Source organism: Rhineura floridana, chromosome 19 (genome assembly GCF_030035675.1).
Source record: "Rhineura floridana isolate rRhiFlo1 chromosome 19, rRhiFlo1.hap2, whole genome shotgun sequence".
Classification (NCBI taxonomy): Eukaryota; Metazoa; Chordata; class Lepidosauria; order Squamata; family Rhineuridae; genus Rhineura; species Rhineura floridana.
In genome coordinates, this window is record NC_084498.1 from 19,679,469 (window position 1) to 19,695,707 (window position 16,239).

Consider the following 16,239-nt stretch of genomic DNA (forward strand, 5'->3'; position numbering starts at 1 on the left):
CAGACGTTTAGGCCCCACTCAGAAGACTGAGCAGATATCCCCAAACACAGCAAATTATGTTTAAATTTAAATTATGTGAAGCAATACACCTTGTCATCTAAAGATGCACAGCAGTTAAGCTCTTGGTCTAAAATTACCTAACGGCATCACTGTTTCCAGGTTCATTCTTCATCTGAACCGAACCGTAGCGACTGACTGTTTTTATGCCTTCTTCATTCAGATGCCAACACGTCCAAACGGAGCTTGTTGTGGCATTCTGTTCCTTTCATTGGTCCATTTGTGTGTGTGTGTGTTTATTCTCTCTCCCACCCTTAGCTTTTTAATTAAATATCCCCCTCCTCAGTTTGCTGCATTTTAAAACTGGGGGTTCATGTATAACTTTTCAACCAGGGAAGTTATGAAGTTATAAAAGTGTAATGTCAGTGCTCATGTAAAGCCGTGAGAACCTAGGAAGAGCCTTATAAGGCCAAAGATCAATATAGGCCAGCATCCTGTGCTCAAGAGCAGCCAGCCAGACACCTATGGGAAGCCCACAAGCAGAACCCACGTGCAACAGCGCTCTCCCCGCTTGTGATTCCCAGCAACGGGCATTCAGAGGCATGCCATCTCCGATAGTGGAAGTAGAACATAGCCAACATGGTTCATTGCCATTGGTGGACATGCCGTCCATGAAGCCAGAGTTGTTGGGTGACTTTGGCACGTGTGAATCATGTGTTTGACAGTCGCTCAGATGCTGAGTCATGTGTTTGACAGTCGCTCAGATGCTGAGTCATGTGTTTGACAGTCGCTCAGATGCTGAGTCATGTGTTTGACAGTCGTTCAGATGCTGAGTCATGTGTTTGACAGTCGCTCAGATGCTGAGTCATGTGTTTGACAGTCGCTCAGATGCTGAGTCATGTGTTTGACAGTCGCTCAGATGCTGAGTCATGTGTTTGACAGTCGCTCAGATGCTGAGTCATGTGTTTGACAGTCGCTCAGATGCTGAGTCATGTGTTTGACAGTCGGTGAAGTTTGGTGACAGATTGGCCTGTTTTATCTTTTGTGAAGTTCTGAAAAACTTTTTGATTAGTCCTTTCTGTGGCCTAACCTTACTTTTCAGTGTGGAGGAACGACTCACGTTTTGCGTCTCAGCTGGTCACCTGATGGGCACTATCTCGTCTCTGCACATGCCATGAATAATTCTGGCCCCACAGCCCAGATCATCGAGCGAGATGGATGGAAAACCAACATGGATTTTGTCGGCCATCGCAAAGCAGTGACAGTGGTGGTAAGTTTGTATCATTTCTTGAAAAGCACGTATAACTGCTTTATATATAGTTTTAAAACAGATATATATATAAGTGGCGTACAACACAAAACCAACAACCAATATAATGAAAATAAAAATATTTATTGAGGAAGAGCCGTGGCTCAGTGGCAGAGCATCTGCTTTGCATCCAGAAGGTCCCAGGTTCAATCCCTGGCAACTCCAGGTAGCGCTGGGAGAGACTCTTGACTGAAACCATGGAGAGCCACTGCCAGTCAGTGTAGACAATATTGAGCTAGGCAGACCAGTGGTCTGACTCAGTGTAAGGCAGGTTCCAATGTCTGGCGGAGGGAAGGGCGTAATGCAGGGGCAATAGCAGAAAATGTCCGCTTTCAGGTCACTGCCATATGATATTCTGTAAGGGGTGGTGTCAAGTAGAACTTCACCAGGTGATCTTTCTGAACACAGAAGTGAAGCGGAATGCTTTTAGAAGATAACTCATGCACAGGAGACAATTGTGCTCATCTGCGGTAATTAATAAGCCAGGTCTTGAAAGAGGGGAGGAGGGTTGTTAGGATAGGCTGTAGGAACCAAAAGAACTTTTTTTGGGGGGGGGCAGTAATAGCATTTCATTATAAGCATCCCAGATATATATATATATTTTATAGGCATGTCTGTTTAGAGTTTAATTTCTTCTTTGTTTGGGTCATGCCTGACATACAGTTCTAGCGAGGAATATCTGATCCTTCTTTGAACGTTAACTTGGCTTCTTAAATAAGATTTTAAGAGGACCCTCTGGCAATTCTTTTTTTTTTTTAAGAAATTCAATCCAAAAATCTTCAAAAAGAAGCAAAAGAATGGGAGCTCAACCAAATCCAGCCACCCTTATTGCTGCTGTGCTGTCGGCAGTAAAGATCGGTCTCTTTCTGTCTGGGTAAGTAAGCGCTCTGTTCTTGCTGGCATGGCCCAGCTCGGGCTTGAGGCAGGCATGTGTACCTTGAGCGGTGAGCCCCACTGTGGTTCTGCGTTAACCCCTTTCGTACAAACTCCTTCAGAAGAGCATAGGAGCGGATGCTTCTAAGGCGACTGTGCAGAGTGCTGATTGGGCAGCCTTCGTTACAATCAGAGCTTGGAAAAGTTACTTTTTTGAACTACAACTCCCATCAGCCTCAGCCAACATGGCCACTGGGTTGGGCTGATGGGATTTGTAGTTCAAAAAAGTAACTTTTCCAAGCTCTGGTTACAATCATGCAGCGACCTTTCTCCCACCTTCCCATCTGGCTGTGGAGAGTACACCGCTACCGCCACCACCAACCACCCTGTTGAGACTTTAAAAAACCAACAACTAGCTTTTCCATTTTTTTAAAAAAGTGACCAAATATTTATGTGAATATACTAAGTGCCCGGAAAAAGGATATTTGTTGAAAGGAAAATGCCTGCCTGAGCATTGGGGGGGGGAGGGAATTATTCTCTGTTAGAGTTAGAAGGAGTAAGAGGTAGAGCAGGTAGGGCTGTAGCACAGTTGTAGAGCATCCTGCTTTGCATGCTGAAGGTCCCAAGTTCAATCCCCGGCATCTCCAGGTAGGGCTGGGAGAGACTCCCTGCCTGAAATCCTGGAGAGCCACTGCCACACAGTGTACTGAGCCAAATGGATCAATGCTCTGATTTGATAGAAGGGAGGTTCCTGTGTTCCTTCCTATATATAAGGCAGTGGAAGAGTGAAGTGGGCAGGCAGAGTTGCAGCAGAGAAGCCAATACTTGCTCCTGGAGAATGTTATGTCTGTCCCTGCTTGTTTAGTTATTCAAACAGGGGTTTAGCATTCCTGAACTTCCACTTTTGTGTTAGTTTTTCTTTAGTCATTTGATCTTCTGTCAGCAGTGCAAAGGGTGTATAGCAGCGTCCAAAGGAAAAGTTGCTGTTTGTGGATTAGTTACCTTCAGAGTAAGCTATCCATTTCTAGTTACATTAAACGCTGGCTAGTACCCCAGAGAATGTGCAGCCGGAACGTAGTCGGCTGTAATTTTAAAATTTGTGGATATTTGATACATTTGGGGTAGACAGCTTGTGGCATGCATGCCCCTCTCTTTGCAATCCCTGGCAAAATGGCTGGGATGAAAGGATGTGCTTTGACTTAATTTGGGCATGGTGTGTACTTACTTCCCACTTCCAAAAGAATCTTGTTAAATATCTACCAGTTGAGTGGTCCTGCTCCTAAATAAATAAAGGTGTTTCATCCCCAAAGGTTCATTATTCTCCTCCCTATTCAACAAAAGAATCTTGTTAAATATCTACCAGTTGAGTGGTCCTGCTCCTAAATAAATAAAGGTGTTTCATCCCCAAAGGTTCATTATTCTCCTAGATATAAGCCAGATCTCTTAAGCCAGGTTCAGACATAGCATTAAACCCTGGTTCCATGGTTTAGCCATGTAAGAACAAGCAGCAGCAAGTCTTCAACTCACACACACTCCCTGTGGTTTCAGAATCTGGTTTGTCTGAACTGACAACAGAGTAAACCACAGTTTCCTGAGTTTGAATGTAACAGGAAACTTTTTTTAAAAAAACAACCAAAACTGGAAGCTTTCAGTCTACTAGCCTCACCTGCAAAGGAACTGAGGGGGAACTGTGCAAATTCAAGGCTTACAGGAATGAGCTGTGGGAAAAGAAAAGTGAGACAGAAATGTGGCAGAGAAGGGGAACCAAAACCTCTAGGTTTTCCTCCTTCCTGCATACCAAGTTTCCTGCTCCATACTTAGCCTCAAGGGTTGATTTACAAGCTTTATTCCTGAGCTCTGCTGGTTGCTCTGTTTAAATTATTAGGACTAAGGCACTGATGGAAGAATTATGTGCTTGCAGTGAGACTAGTCCATGGTGGAACATGGCCTAGCTCCTTCTTCTTTTTTTGCCATGAACTTCAACATACCTTTATTTTTATTTTATTATTGCATTTATATCCCACCTTTTTCTTCAAGGAGCTCATGGTGGTGAACATGGTTTCCCCCCCTCCATTTTATCCTCACAACCATCTTGTGTGGTAGGTTTGGCTGAGAGACAATGCCTGGGCAAAGGTCACACAGTGAGGTTCATGGCCAAGTGGGAATTTGAAACCTGATCTCCCGGGTCCTAGTCCAACACCCTAGCCACTTCACCACACAGACTCTCAGTTTACCTCCCTCTAGGCTTTCCTTATTATTGGGCATTCAGCCAGCATGCATTAATGTGTGGTATGAATTTGTGTGTGCCATTAGATCTTAAAGAGAGTGGGATGTGAGGCTGATTTATGACATTAATCAATATGCAACTTTCACTGTTTAGCTTACGTGTCTGAAAAGGCCTTTGGTTGTCATTCATGAGCTGTTCGACAAGTCGATCATGGATATCTCATGGTAAGAGACTGTTTATTAACTACATTTTAAATCCCTCCCTTCTTCCAAGGAGCTCAAGGCAGCGGCCACGGTTCTTCCCGCGTACCATTTCATCCTCACAATAATCCTGTGAAGGGAGGTTAGACTGAGAGATAGTGAGTGGCCCAGTGAACCTCATGACCGAGTGGAAATTTGAACCCAGGTCTCCCTAGCATTTAGTCCAGCGATCTAACCGCTGCACCACGGTGGCCCTCAAATATGGCTTTGATTGCAAGACAAGCAGAGCTTGGAAAAGTTACTTTTTTTCAACTACAACTCCCATCGGCCCAATCCAGTGGCCATGCTGGCTGGGGCTGATGGGAGTTGTAGTTCAAAAAAGTAAGTTTTCCAAGCTCTGAAGACAAGATATATACTTATATGGAAATGTTGTGCATTGGGAAATATTACTTCCCTGCTGGGAGCCATTTGGCATCATCTTGCCCTGTTTTTCATTCTGCATTTTCAGCTCTGTTAAACTGTTTGCTTGTGGGCAACCAGTTTGTTTGTTTGTGTGTGTATATGTGTGTGTGTATATGTGTGTGTATAATGTGTTTATCTCTAAGGAAGCACTATGAGTGTGCATCAAGCTAAGAAGTCTATAATAGACACTGGAGATGTAGTGCACCAAAATTTGAATACATTTCTGGGGCTCAGTTCAGGTTGGACAGTCAGGCTCTGCGACTGGATTTTGAGTCAGGCACAAGTTGGGTGGTGAGGATTCCTGCTTGCCAAAAGGATAGGAAGAATACAGAGCAAGGAAGCAGAGCCACAAGGCCTTGTCAGCTAGCCATGGTTCAATCTGAAGTACGCTTACGGGTTCCAGGGCTGGCACATAGGAGCGCAAGGTACTCTCCTTGCTTCATTCATGGTCAGCTGGCAGCTAAGCTGCCTTTAAACAGCAAACACACGAGGTGCAGCCAACTCCTCCAGACTCCTGAGCTTGTTATTGGTTTCTACTAAGCTGCTGACTAGCTCATAAGGAGAGTCAACCAACTTTGTCCTTCAGGGCATGCGGTTGGAGCTGCTGGACCAACCTGGATACTCTCCTGGTTATCTAAGGTGCTTTGGTCAAGCCAGAGTCCCAGCAAGCAATTGCTTGTGGCCAAGATGTTCGTGGCTCTTGCTCTGTGGTTACCTAGGGGAAGGGCTGTAGCTCCGTGGTAGAGAAACTGATTTGCATGCAGGTCCCCGGTTCAGTCCCCACCATTTCCAGGTAGGGCTGGGAATGTTCCCCTGTTTGAAAACCATGGAGATCTACTGCCAGTCAGCATAGACAATACTGGGCCAATGGCTTGACTCGGTGTAAAGCGGCTTCCTATGTACCTTGCTAACCCAAAGTTTAGAGATAGCACCATTGGGGGAGGGGTGTCCAGCTGGCATTTTCTTTCCTTATTTTTATACAATATTTTTATATGCTTTTGACCCAGTTCCCCCAAACTAGTGAACAGCCCAATTAAAAAGAATACAGTGTACTAAAACAGTATCAGACTGTTTTATCATTAGACAAGATGAACAGTGTATAAAGCGGCAAAACCACGACACACAGGGTAGGTCAGAAAGGCTGAAGACCACTGCCTTAGATCATATAGTGCAGTAATACCTCCCCGCCACTTGAAGGCGCTGTGCTGCGTCAGATGCAATGGGAAGAGTGTTAACGTGCTCTTCTTTGTGGTTACTCCCACTGCTGGTTTGACAGCACCGTGGAAATAGCCGGTGGGTTGGGCCTTACCTGCTTTCACTGTGATGATACAAGGTGTGTAGAAGCAGTAAGTGATGGTTTAAAAAGAAAAAAAAATGCTTTGTTTAAAAGATTTTTAGGCCATGCTTCAGCACAGCTACAGGACAGTGTACAACCAGAATAGCGAGATGCCAATATAAAATAGCATATCACAAATATAGTCAGATGAAAAGTGAATGGCAGTGTAAAAATTCAACACGAGACTTCAACAAAGTAAATAAAAACCTCTATATAACTGATACAGCAATTAGATTTAAGTCTTGGCAAATGCTAGGGTGGGTTGTCCTACCTGCCTGCTTTAGTGAGAGCCAAAACAATAAATCGTATTAATATCGAAGAAGGACTGAAGGTTTGAATTTACATGTTGTTTCTATTTAGATTTTTAAAGTGGGCGGTGTTTTTATTGCGAGTGTCTTATTTCTGTTCCCCTCGCCCTCCTGGGAGCTCAGGGTGACTTACGTGGCCACTTCTTCCCCAAAACTTTGCTCTTCCCAACAACCCTGAAAGGCGGGTTAGTGTGGCCTAAGGTCACTGAACTGGCCTTTATGACTGAGTAGGGCTTTAAACCCTAGTCTCCCTGTTCCTAGTCCAGCATTCTAATTGCAATACCACACTTGCTCTGAGTATTCACAGTTGGTGTTAGGGATAGAATCATGCCGCATAGGTGACATTAATCATTCTGTTAAAAAAAAATCCATTTTTTAATAGAAGGACTAAATTAGCAGCAAGATTGATTGCTGTTAATCCCCAAAGGGCAAGATTCAGATGTTCTAGAGCAGCCTTTCCCAACCTTTGGGTCCCTAGATGTTGCTGGACTACAGTTCCCATAATTCCTGACCATTGGCAATGCTGGCTGGGGCTGATGGGAGTTGTAGTCCAGCAACATCTGGGGACCCAAAGGTTGGGAAAGGCTGTCCAGCCAGTTCAACTTCCAGCTCAACTCCTGCTGTTGGGCTTCCCGTAGGCATCTGGTTGGCTGTTGGGCTAGATGGGCCAGTGGGCCTGATCCAGTAGCCAGACTCTTCTTGTGTTCTTATGCCGGGTCAATGGTCAGGGGTGATGGGAGCTGCAGTTCAAAACGTCTTGAGGGAATCAGCTTGAGGAAGGATAGCATAGCCAGTAACACACACACACCTAACGCTTCCCAGGATTGTGCAGTGCAAAGCTGTCTTTCAGGGAAGCTTGCCTACCATTATGGTTCTTTAAATTGAGGTATTTCCCAGTAAACTTCCGAGGAACCTCAAGAGTCTCCGGAATATGTTTTTGAAAACTGCTGGTCTAAACTGTTTCGTGTCCTGGCCAAAAAAGGCATAATAGGCATGATGTCAACACAGCCATTGTGAGAAGGAAGTATTTGAGATGGCTCCGTCTTTTCTTTATTGATCTAGAGAATTACGTAACAGCAAGTCCTTTCTGCATAAATGAAATACTGTGGTATTAACAATAACTTCCTGAGGAGGCCTGTCTCACAGCTGTGTAGTCTTTTGTCAGTTGTTCCAACTTTCCCTTGAAGAGGGGTGTGTGTGTGTGCATTGTGTGTGTTTGGCTGATGTGTTGGCCCACTAACACATTGTTGTGGTGTAAAGCAACATTGATGGCCAGCTTCCACTTTTGAATGGCTGCATTGGAAATGGTGAAACCACAAGAAAGGAGCAGGAGGGTGTGATTTGCTTTCTCTCTCCCCACCCCCATACACAGAAATTTCTCTGACCACAGTTCCATGGCAAGAGACCCTTCCTCAATGTGTGCAGTTGATAACATGCCCTGCTCTGAAGCAGGACTGTGTGAAATCATGGGAGAAGGCTATACGTAGCTCAGTGATAGAGCATATAATTTGCACGCAGAAGGTGCCAGGTTCAATCCCTGGCATCTCCAGGTAGGATGGGAGAGACTCCCCGCCAAAAACCCTGGAGAGCCACTGCCAAATCAGCGCAGACAATATTAAGTTAGATGGACCAACGGTCTGACTTTGTGTAAGGCAGCCTGCTCTCTTCCTATGAAGAGCACATGCAAAAATGCCAGAGCTGTAATTCTTGTCTCCTGCTGCAGTTGCCAACGCCCATTTATCTTCTGCAAGACTTCCTTCAGTATTAGCAAAACTAGGTCCCGGTATTCACGTTGTTTTAATAGCATGAGAGCTGTTGCAGCGCCGCTCCTTCCCACTCCACCGGGATAATGTTAGAAGCTCCAGACCTTGTGAGAGGAGCCCGTGCTGTGTGGAGCTTCACATTGCTAGTGTTTGGCTCTGCTTTGGCTCATGCTGGCATGGGGAGGAGCTGCAAGATGTCTTTCTCCCGTGATGCTCAGGGTTTCCTATGTTACTCTTGCTGTTGCAGGAAGGAGCGGCCTCTACAGCAGGTTCCACGTCATTGGGGTATTAGGGGAAGGGCCGTAGCTCAGTGGTTCAGTCCTTGGCATCCCCTGGTGGGGCTGGGAGAGTCTCCCTGCCTGAAACCATGGAGAGCCACTGCCAATCAGTGTAGACAATACTGAGCTAAATAGACCAATGGTCTGACTTGATATAAGGTGGCTTCCTGTGTTCCTATGAGTAGGAAATCATGTCACATGCATAGCTGTTCAGATGATTGGGTTTGCTAAATTGTGAATGAAGTTTCACTGGGATATCTTTCAAAATGCCTGATTGTTTTGCCAATTGATGTTTGTGAAAGCCCGGATGCTTGGGGGGGTTTTTTGGCAGGAGATTAGTTGGCCAGCTAGTTGACTGTACCCTCCCCCACCAAACCACTGGCCTTCCAGTTGCATGACCTGTTCTTTCCATTGTAAGGTTCTAATCAAAACCCTTGATCTCTTCACCTTTTCAGGACCTTAAACGGGCTTGGTATCTTGGTATGTTCCATGGATGGATCAGTGGCATTTTTGGACTTTTCTCAAGATGAGCTTGGTGATCCTCTGAGCGAGGAAGAGAAGGTACCCTACGCTATTTTGAACAGACTTGCTAATTAGGGTTGCGGTCCTAACCCTGCTTACCTGGGAGTAAGCCCCATTGGATTCAGTAAGACTCACGACTGAATAGACATGGTTAGGATTGTGCTGTTAGTCTCATCTTAAGGATGAGAGAATCTTTGGTTCTAGCACGTCCCTTGGATCACAGCTGGAAACATGTCACAGGGTCACTCTAAACAGGTATGAGCATTCGTACCCGCACTCGCAGACAGATGCATATTGTATTTTTTGTGTACACCCGCATGCTTACTAAGTCTTCTTTCCTGCTATTGCCGTTAGTTGAAAGAGAAGGTCTATATAGCTTAGTGCAGCTTTCCTCAACCCTAGTGCCTTCCAGATGTTTTGGACTACAGCTCCCATCATCCCCAGCCAGCATGGTCAATGGACAGGGATGATGGGAGCTGTTCTCCAAGACATCTAGAGGTTGGAGAAAGTAGCTTAACAGCATTGAACGTGCTTTGTGAATTCAGTTCATAGCACTGTTCAGGCATCATTGATGTTTGAAATATCCTCGATTCAGAAATTCTCCTTTCAGGCTTTCCCTGATTAGTCATCTTTCTCCCCCTCTCTCTGCTCCCTCCCATCCTCATAATCAAAACCTCTTTACCATAGTTTGTCTCCTGTCTTTATTTTTCTGCTTCACCTAGATCAGTGGTTCCCATATCTCTCACACACACACACACACACACACACACACACACACACACACACACTCACGGACTACCTGAACATTACTGGGGCTCTTGGTGGACCACTTAATGATTTTTCTGCCTGTTAAGGACCTAAGAAGGTTGTTCCAGCAATTGTAATGCACTGTTCTAGGTGCTGTCTGATTTTAATTGTGTTCTTATTGCTCCTTTTCTTTCTGACATTGTATTTTTATTGCATTACAATTTGCATTCCATAGAATTCAAACTTTAATACAATATATGAAATAAAAGAAGCAATTAAAAATCAATATTAATATTCAGCGTGCTCATGCCGCGGGCCACTTGAATGAAGCTCACGGACCGCAGTTTGGGAACCTCTGACATAGTCGTTTCTATAAAATAATGAAAGCCAGCAGCACTAGAAGAAAACGAAGGCTGGAAATAAAATGATGAGCCGATATTGCTGAAGTTCTTGTATCCTTTGGAGATTCAGTCTGTGCCGAAGTTCTTTGCCGTTTTGATCTTTGCCATTTTTGATCAAGATCTGTGCACACAGTTAAGAACATAAGAACATAAGAAGAGCCTGCTGGATCAGGCCAGTGGCCCATCTAGTCCAGCATCCTGTTCTCACAGTGGCCAACCAGGTGCCTGGGGGAAGCCCGCAAGCAGGACCTTAGTGCAAGAACACTCTCCCCTCCTGAGGCTTCCGGCAACTGGTTTTCAGAAGCGTGCTGCCTCTGACTAGGGTGGCAGAGCACAGCCATCATGGCTAGTAGCCATTGATAGCCCTTCACTGGTTATTGTGTGGCGTAGTGGTTAAGAGTGTTGAACCAGAACCTGGGAGACCAGGGTTCAAATCCACACTCAGCTATGAAGCTTACTGCATGGCCTTGGGCCAGTCACTGTCTCTCAGCCTAACCTACCTAAGGGTTGTTGCGAGGATAAAATGAAGAGAGGGAGAACCATGTATGCCACCTTGAGAGGAAAGGTGGGATATAAATATAATAAGTAATAAATAAATAAAATAAAAATGGTGTATTTTTAATAAACTGCTACTCCCAGGCCTTTGTTATTCAGCAGCAACTCCTTTTTGCAGACTCCATTCCTTACTTGAAAAAGTAGAGTAGCAGTTTAAGCTGCTGTCTCTGTGCTTACCTTTTTCACACCTCTTAGAGCCACATCCATCAGACTACCTACGGGAAGAGTTTGGCTATAATGACTGAGGCGCATCTGTCTACTGCTATTATTGAGAACCCAGAGATGCTGAAGTACCAGCAAAGGCAGCAGCAGCTGGAAAAGAAGAATGAAGCCGTAAGAGATGCAGCTGGCTCAGCCGCAGCAGTAGCCGCAGCAGCAGCAGCCGCAGCCGCCCCCAAAGTGGCAAGCATGGTGAACGGGGAGAGCTTGGAGGACATTAGGAAGGTAGATATTTCAGGTGGCGGTTCTCTTTTTTTTTTTTTCTTTACAGCGATTGTAAAGCAAAAGTGCTCATAACCACCTTTTTCCTGTCAGAATCTTTTAAAGAAACAAGTCGAGACCCGGACAGCAGATGGTCGGAGAAGGATCACGCCTCTCTGCATAGCTCAGCTGGATACTGGGTATATATATATATATCATGAAAGGTTTTATATTTTCTTCTGTTGATATTTTCCTACCTCATACATATGCTCAGTCCCGCACAAAGGAGTGAGAGACAAGGCACAATAGAAAAATAGTCACAGCTATTAATGGTGTCTGTTAAAGGCTGCCATAAAGAGGAAGGTTTTCAAGGCCTGACTGAATGCCGAAGTTAAAGGGGCAAGGCACAAGTCCATTGAAATCATGTGCTACACTTTGGAAGCCACCACAGAGAAGGCCCTGTCTCTTGTGCTTACTGTCCTAACTGATCTTATTGGTAGGCACTCAAGAAATCTGATAAGGTAGATCTTAACATATCAGGCAGGTAGTAGTCCTTGAAGGTAGTCCTTCAGATAACCTGGATCTAAGCAGTTTAGGGCTTTAAAGGTATGCAGTTGAGTTGCTGCTGTTCATGTCCTTGTGACCACTAACTGATTGACTACTGCAGTGCATTGTACTCAGGACTACCCTTCAAAGACTGTCCAGGAATGTCAAGTTCCCTACCTGAAATAGTAGCCTCTGACAGTTTCTGACACTATAGGGGGATTCCACATGGAAGTTGCTACCACAGTGAGAACAGCAATGCAGAAAGGACGGAGACATTTCTACTTACGTAACTCATATATGCTGGGAATCCCAGAAGCGGGTTGATCTATTCACCTAAGCTTAGCCAGAGATCCGCCTATTCCAAACTCCACTCAGCCCGGCAGATCTCCTTAATTTAGGTCCATTAATTTTGGTAGGTCTGCTCTGAGTATAGCTTAGTTGGATACTAAGCATATGATAAAAAAAATTCATTGTATGCATCTATGTTTAAAATGTATGCATCTTTGATTACGGGGTAGGCACATAATCATGACACCTTTTAAAAAATCCCTTGACTCTTGTCTGCCTTTTTTTTTTTTTTTAAACAGGGATTTTTCTACAGCTTTTTTCAATAGTATTCCAATATCTGGATCCTTAGCAGGCTCAATGATGTCAGCTTCTCAAACTAATCAGCTAATGTCGTTAGAGTACAATGCAACCAATTCCCTCTGCACGTCTAAGCCTACCTTAGAGCCAGTGGCAGTCAGTGTTAAACCAACTGAAGATGCAGTCAACAAAGAAGGGTCAGTATTGGATCAGAGAGATTTTTGTCTTCGAACTTTTTGTGTCTTGGGGAGGCTGTCCACACGCCGCATGTTGATCACTCCTTGACTCGATGGGCTTATGGTTTGTATTTGTGAATGAGCTACCTCGGAAAGAACTTTTCATGTTGCCTGGCATCGCTTTTCAGTGGAATCTGTGTGCACGCATCATTTGAAAAAACCATTCCGTGCAGTTCTAACAACTCATCAGAAAAGAAAACAATCTACTTCAGTAGTGTGTTTTTAATTGCAGAGAATAGTCACAGGCTGCTTAACCTCAAATCATAAAATGAAGCAGTGTACACACCATACACTGAAGCACCCAAAAAAATCCTGATACGTAGTCTGATGAGGGTTCTGGGAATTGTAGCTCTGGAAGGGGTAAACCACAGTTCCCAGGATGCTTTGGTGGAAGCCCTGTGCTTTCCATTTCATGCTGTGTACACACCATACATTTAATGTGTGAAGAAGCTCTTGCTTAGTCTTTAATACTATGTGTGTGAGAGAGAGATGTGTGGGCACACATACACACACACATGCATCCCAACAAGAGAGTTGTTAGTTAAGATGCCACTTTTCCACAATGATGTGCCGAAAATGGCCCGCAACACACAAATAGCAATAGGAGAACAGGAATACAGAGCAAAGCATCATTACCATAAACCAGATGTGGAAAACCTTTGGCAAGTGGGGGGGGGACCTTTGGCCCTCCAGATGTTGCTGAACGACAACTCCCATCATCCCTGACCATTGGCCATTCTTGCTGGGGCTGATGGGAATTGTAATTCAGCATCATCTGGGAGGCCAAAGGTCCCTTCCCCCCTTGCCATAAACATTCTAGCACCAATTCATTCCAACACATAACATCGGGATCCAAACAAAGAGTTCGTTTCAATGATACCAACATTATAACATTAAAAACTTGTTATAAAATTATACATGATAGGAACATAGCAAGCTGCCTTATACTGAATCAGACCTTTGGTCCAAAAGTGTATTGTCTACCCTGACAGGCATTGCCTCTCCAGAGTTTCAGTCAGGGGTCTCTCCCAGCCCAACCTGGAGATGCAGGGGATTGAATCTAGGGTCTTGTGCATCCAATCAGATGGTCTACCCTTGAACTACGGCCCTACTCTGACAGTATCCATCATTATAATACTGTATCAGTTGGTATTCTTTATGGTATTTGGTATGTTGAAATGCATAAGCTTGAATCGGATACGATAAACTCTTTCCAGTACGGTTGGGTATTAATAATAATATAATCAACCAATGGTTCAGAAGTACCGATTTCCAACAACAGCTAATATGCATAGTGCTAGATGCAGATGTCTCAAAAGTATCACAGAGAGGCCATCTGCTTAGAGTCCTGGAGTTTCCAAAAACACAAACACATGGAGGTGGGGTTAAGGTCTCATCCTCACTGTCATCAATCATCTTCCTGCCTAGAGCTCAAGGCAGTGTACAGATCAAATCCCATCCAGGCACTGACCAGATCCAGATCTATGTAAATTTTAGTAAGATGGCTGCATCACATACCTTCAAATTATTTCCTGCTCCTACCTTTGGTCACTTGGCATCTCATCTTTTGATCTGTTATGAATTTACGCTAAGCATGCACGGCTTGTACTTCTTTTTTGCGGGGTGGGGGGAAGCTTTTGTGAATCAACACTTAAGTGCACTATGAACACACTGATCTGCATATGTACAATTTAGACCGAAGAAGCTATGTATGTTTATATTATGATTTATTTGTATACCACTTGTTTGGCCCAAACGTCCCGAACAAAAGATGCAATAAAAGTGCAAGCGTCAGAATGTGATGAGATGACAAGCATTACAAAATGCCCAATGCTTACATACCTACATAGTGGGCTAATTCACACCACATAGTAAGCCGAACTGTCTTACTGGTGCTATGCATAATGTGCTGGCTCTTAGAGAGGAGCTCGCACCTGCTTTACTCCTTCCTGGTCCTTTCTAACTAAGCTCAGCAAGATGACAGCAGCTGAATCCAGATTTAGCTTAGCATGTCATCTGAACCCAGGCTCCTGATTAAGCTGTGGCCTCCTTAACCACGAGCTATAGGCAAGAACACACCTTGTCTACAACTTGTGGTTAAAGAGCTTAACTGTGAGCCTGCGTTGAGACAACACACTAAGCCCAGCCTTGACTTAGCAGACCTGCCATGCTAAGCTGAAAGGAGCAAAATGCCTGTGATCTCCTCTTTGCGGGTCCATGCATTTGTGCCAGGCCATGGTTTGGTGCAGCACAATGTGCAGATGTGGCCAGTGGAATGGCTAAAACATGAGGTCGGTTGACTAATAATCTGATGCTGTCTTGCTCAACCCAGTTATCATTGCCAGCCCTGTAGTTACTATCCCCTCTTGCTGGGGCAAACAAGCAAACTTCTTGCTCCTCCAAGCCCCATCTCACCTAGGTCTTGGTGCCAAGAGAGGAGCCCCTCACCCCAACCCAAAGGAGACACTGTACAAAAATACCCCCGCTCCCAGATGTTCATGTCTTCTCAGCGCAAGGCATGATATTCCTGAGGTCACTGATACTTTTGGCCAGCTTTTGCTCTTCCCCCACCACTCTAAGCCTGGGTGTGCTTGATGGGAAACGCCACCACCAGCATCTGGTCTGTGCCTCCTAGTGTAGATTCCCTGCTCTTATGCTTTCCCACCTGCCGCATGTCTGTAGCGTACACAATTACTCGATGATCAATAGCAGGTCAGAGAGTTCCCCCTTCCCTTGTCCTCCGGTACCCAAGGCTTCACGCCAAAGGCTAAGGGTCCCTCGCCTTCTGCCTGTCGTTAAGCAGCTTCCCAAATGAGCCACCTGGAAGGGTTGGAAGGGGCGAAGCAAACTCGGCAATTGTCTTCGGGTGGTTTCATTTTATCCCAGATCTCCAGCCTTTAGCCAGGCAGCTCCCCCCAAAAATACCCTAGAGGGGGTGGGAGGGGCAAAGCCAAGCCACTGGTTCCAATCCAGTCCTGCCCACTCCATTCTCCAGCCAGGCAGCTTCCCACCCCATAAGTACCTGGAGGGGTGGAAGGGGCCACTTCACATAATGTGTAATGGAGACCTGTAAGCTCCTAGCAATGTTGGCCTGAAAAGGTTGCTGCCAGATGACAGAGGCAAAACGATGTGGGCTGATGTTGCCATATTCCACCGCCTGTGAATTTTCATTGGAACGTTTGGCCTGTAGAACATTTCCCATATATTTGTCCCCGTGCACACGGCCACACGCTAACTCAGCCTTTTCATTCATTCCCTTTTGCAGTGTAAACGCTACCTCTGCTTCAGCGGCTCCCCCTGCATCATCGCCCTCTGTGCTGACGGCCTCTTCCAAGATAGAGCCAATGAAAGCATTTGATTCTAGATTCACGGAGCGATCCAAAGCCACCTCAGGGACTTCTGCCATAACGCACACAAATCAGATTGCCATAGACAGGTGAGGAATGAGCCGCACAGGTGAGAGAATGAACTTGG

The 16,239-nt window shown here is 45.1% G+C and overlaps 1 protein-coding gene across 1 annotated transcript in view; it reads left to right on the top strand.

The window, feature by feature from the left end:
• Positions 1 to 16,239, top strand: part of LOC133373274 (protein HIRA) — a 58,158-nt gene that overhangs the window by 23,415 nt on the left and 18,504 nt on the right. The window contains exons 8-15 of the mRNA XM_061602801.1: positions 1,100 to 1,267; positions 2,067 to 2,180; positions 4,560 to 4,630; positions 9,209 to 9,314; positions 11,174 to 11,422; positions 11,513 to 11,598; positions 12,532 to 12,726; positions 16,031 to 16,201. Of these exons, the coding sequence (XP_061458785.1) occupies positions 1,100 to 1,267; positions 2,067 to 2,180; positions 4,560 to 4,630; positions 9,209 to 9,314; positions 11,174 to 11,422; positions 11,513 to 11,598; positions 12,532 to 12,726; positions 16,031 to 16,201 (1,160 nt within the window). The remainder of the gene's footprint in view (positions 1 to 1,099; positions 1,268 to 2,066; positions 2,181 to 4,559; positions 4,631 to 9,208; positions 9,315 to 11,173; positions 11,423 to 11,512; positions 11,599 to 12,531; positions 12,727 to 16,030; positions 16,202 to 16,239) is intronic.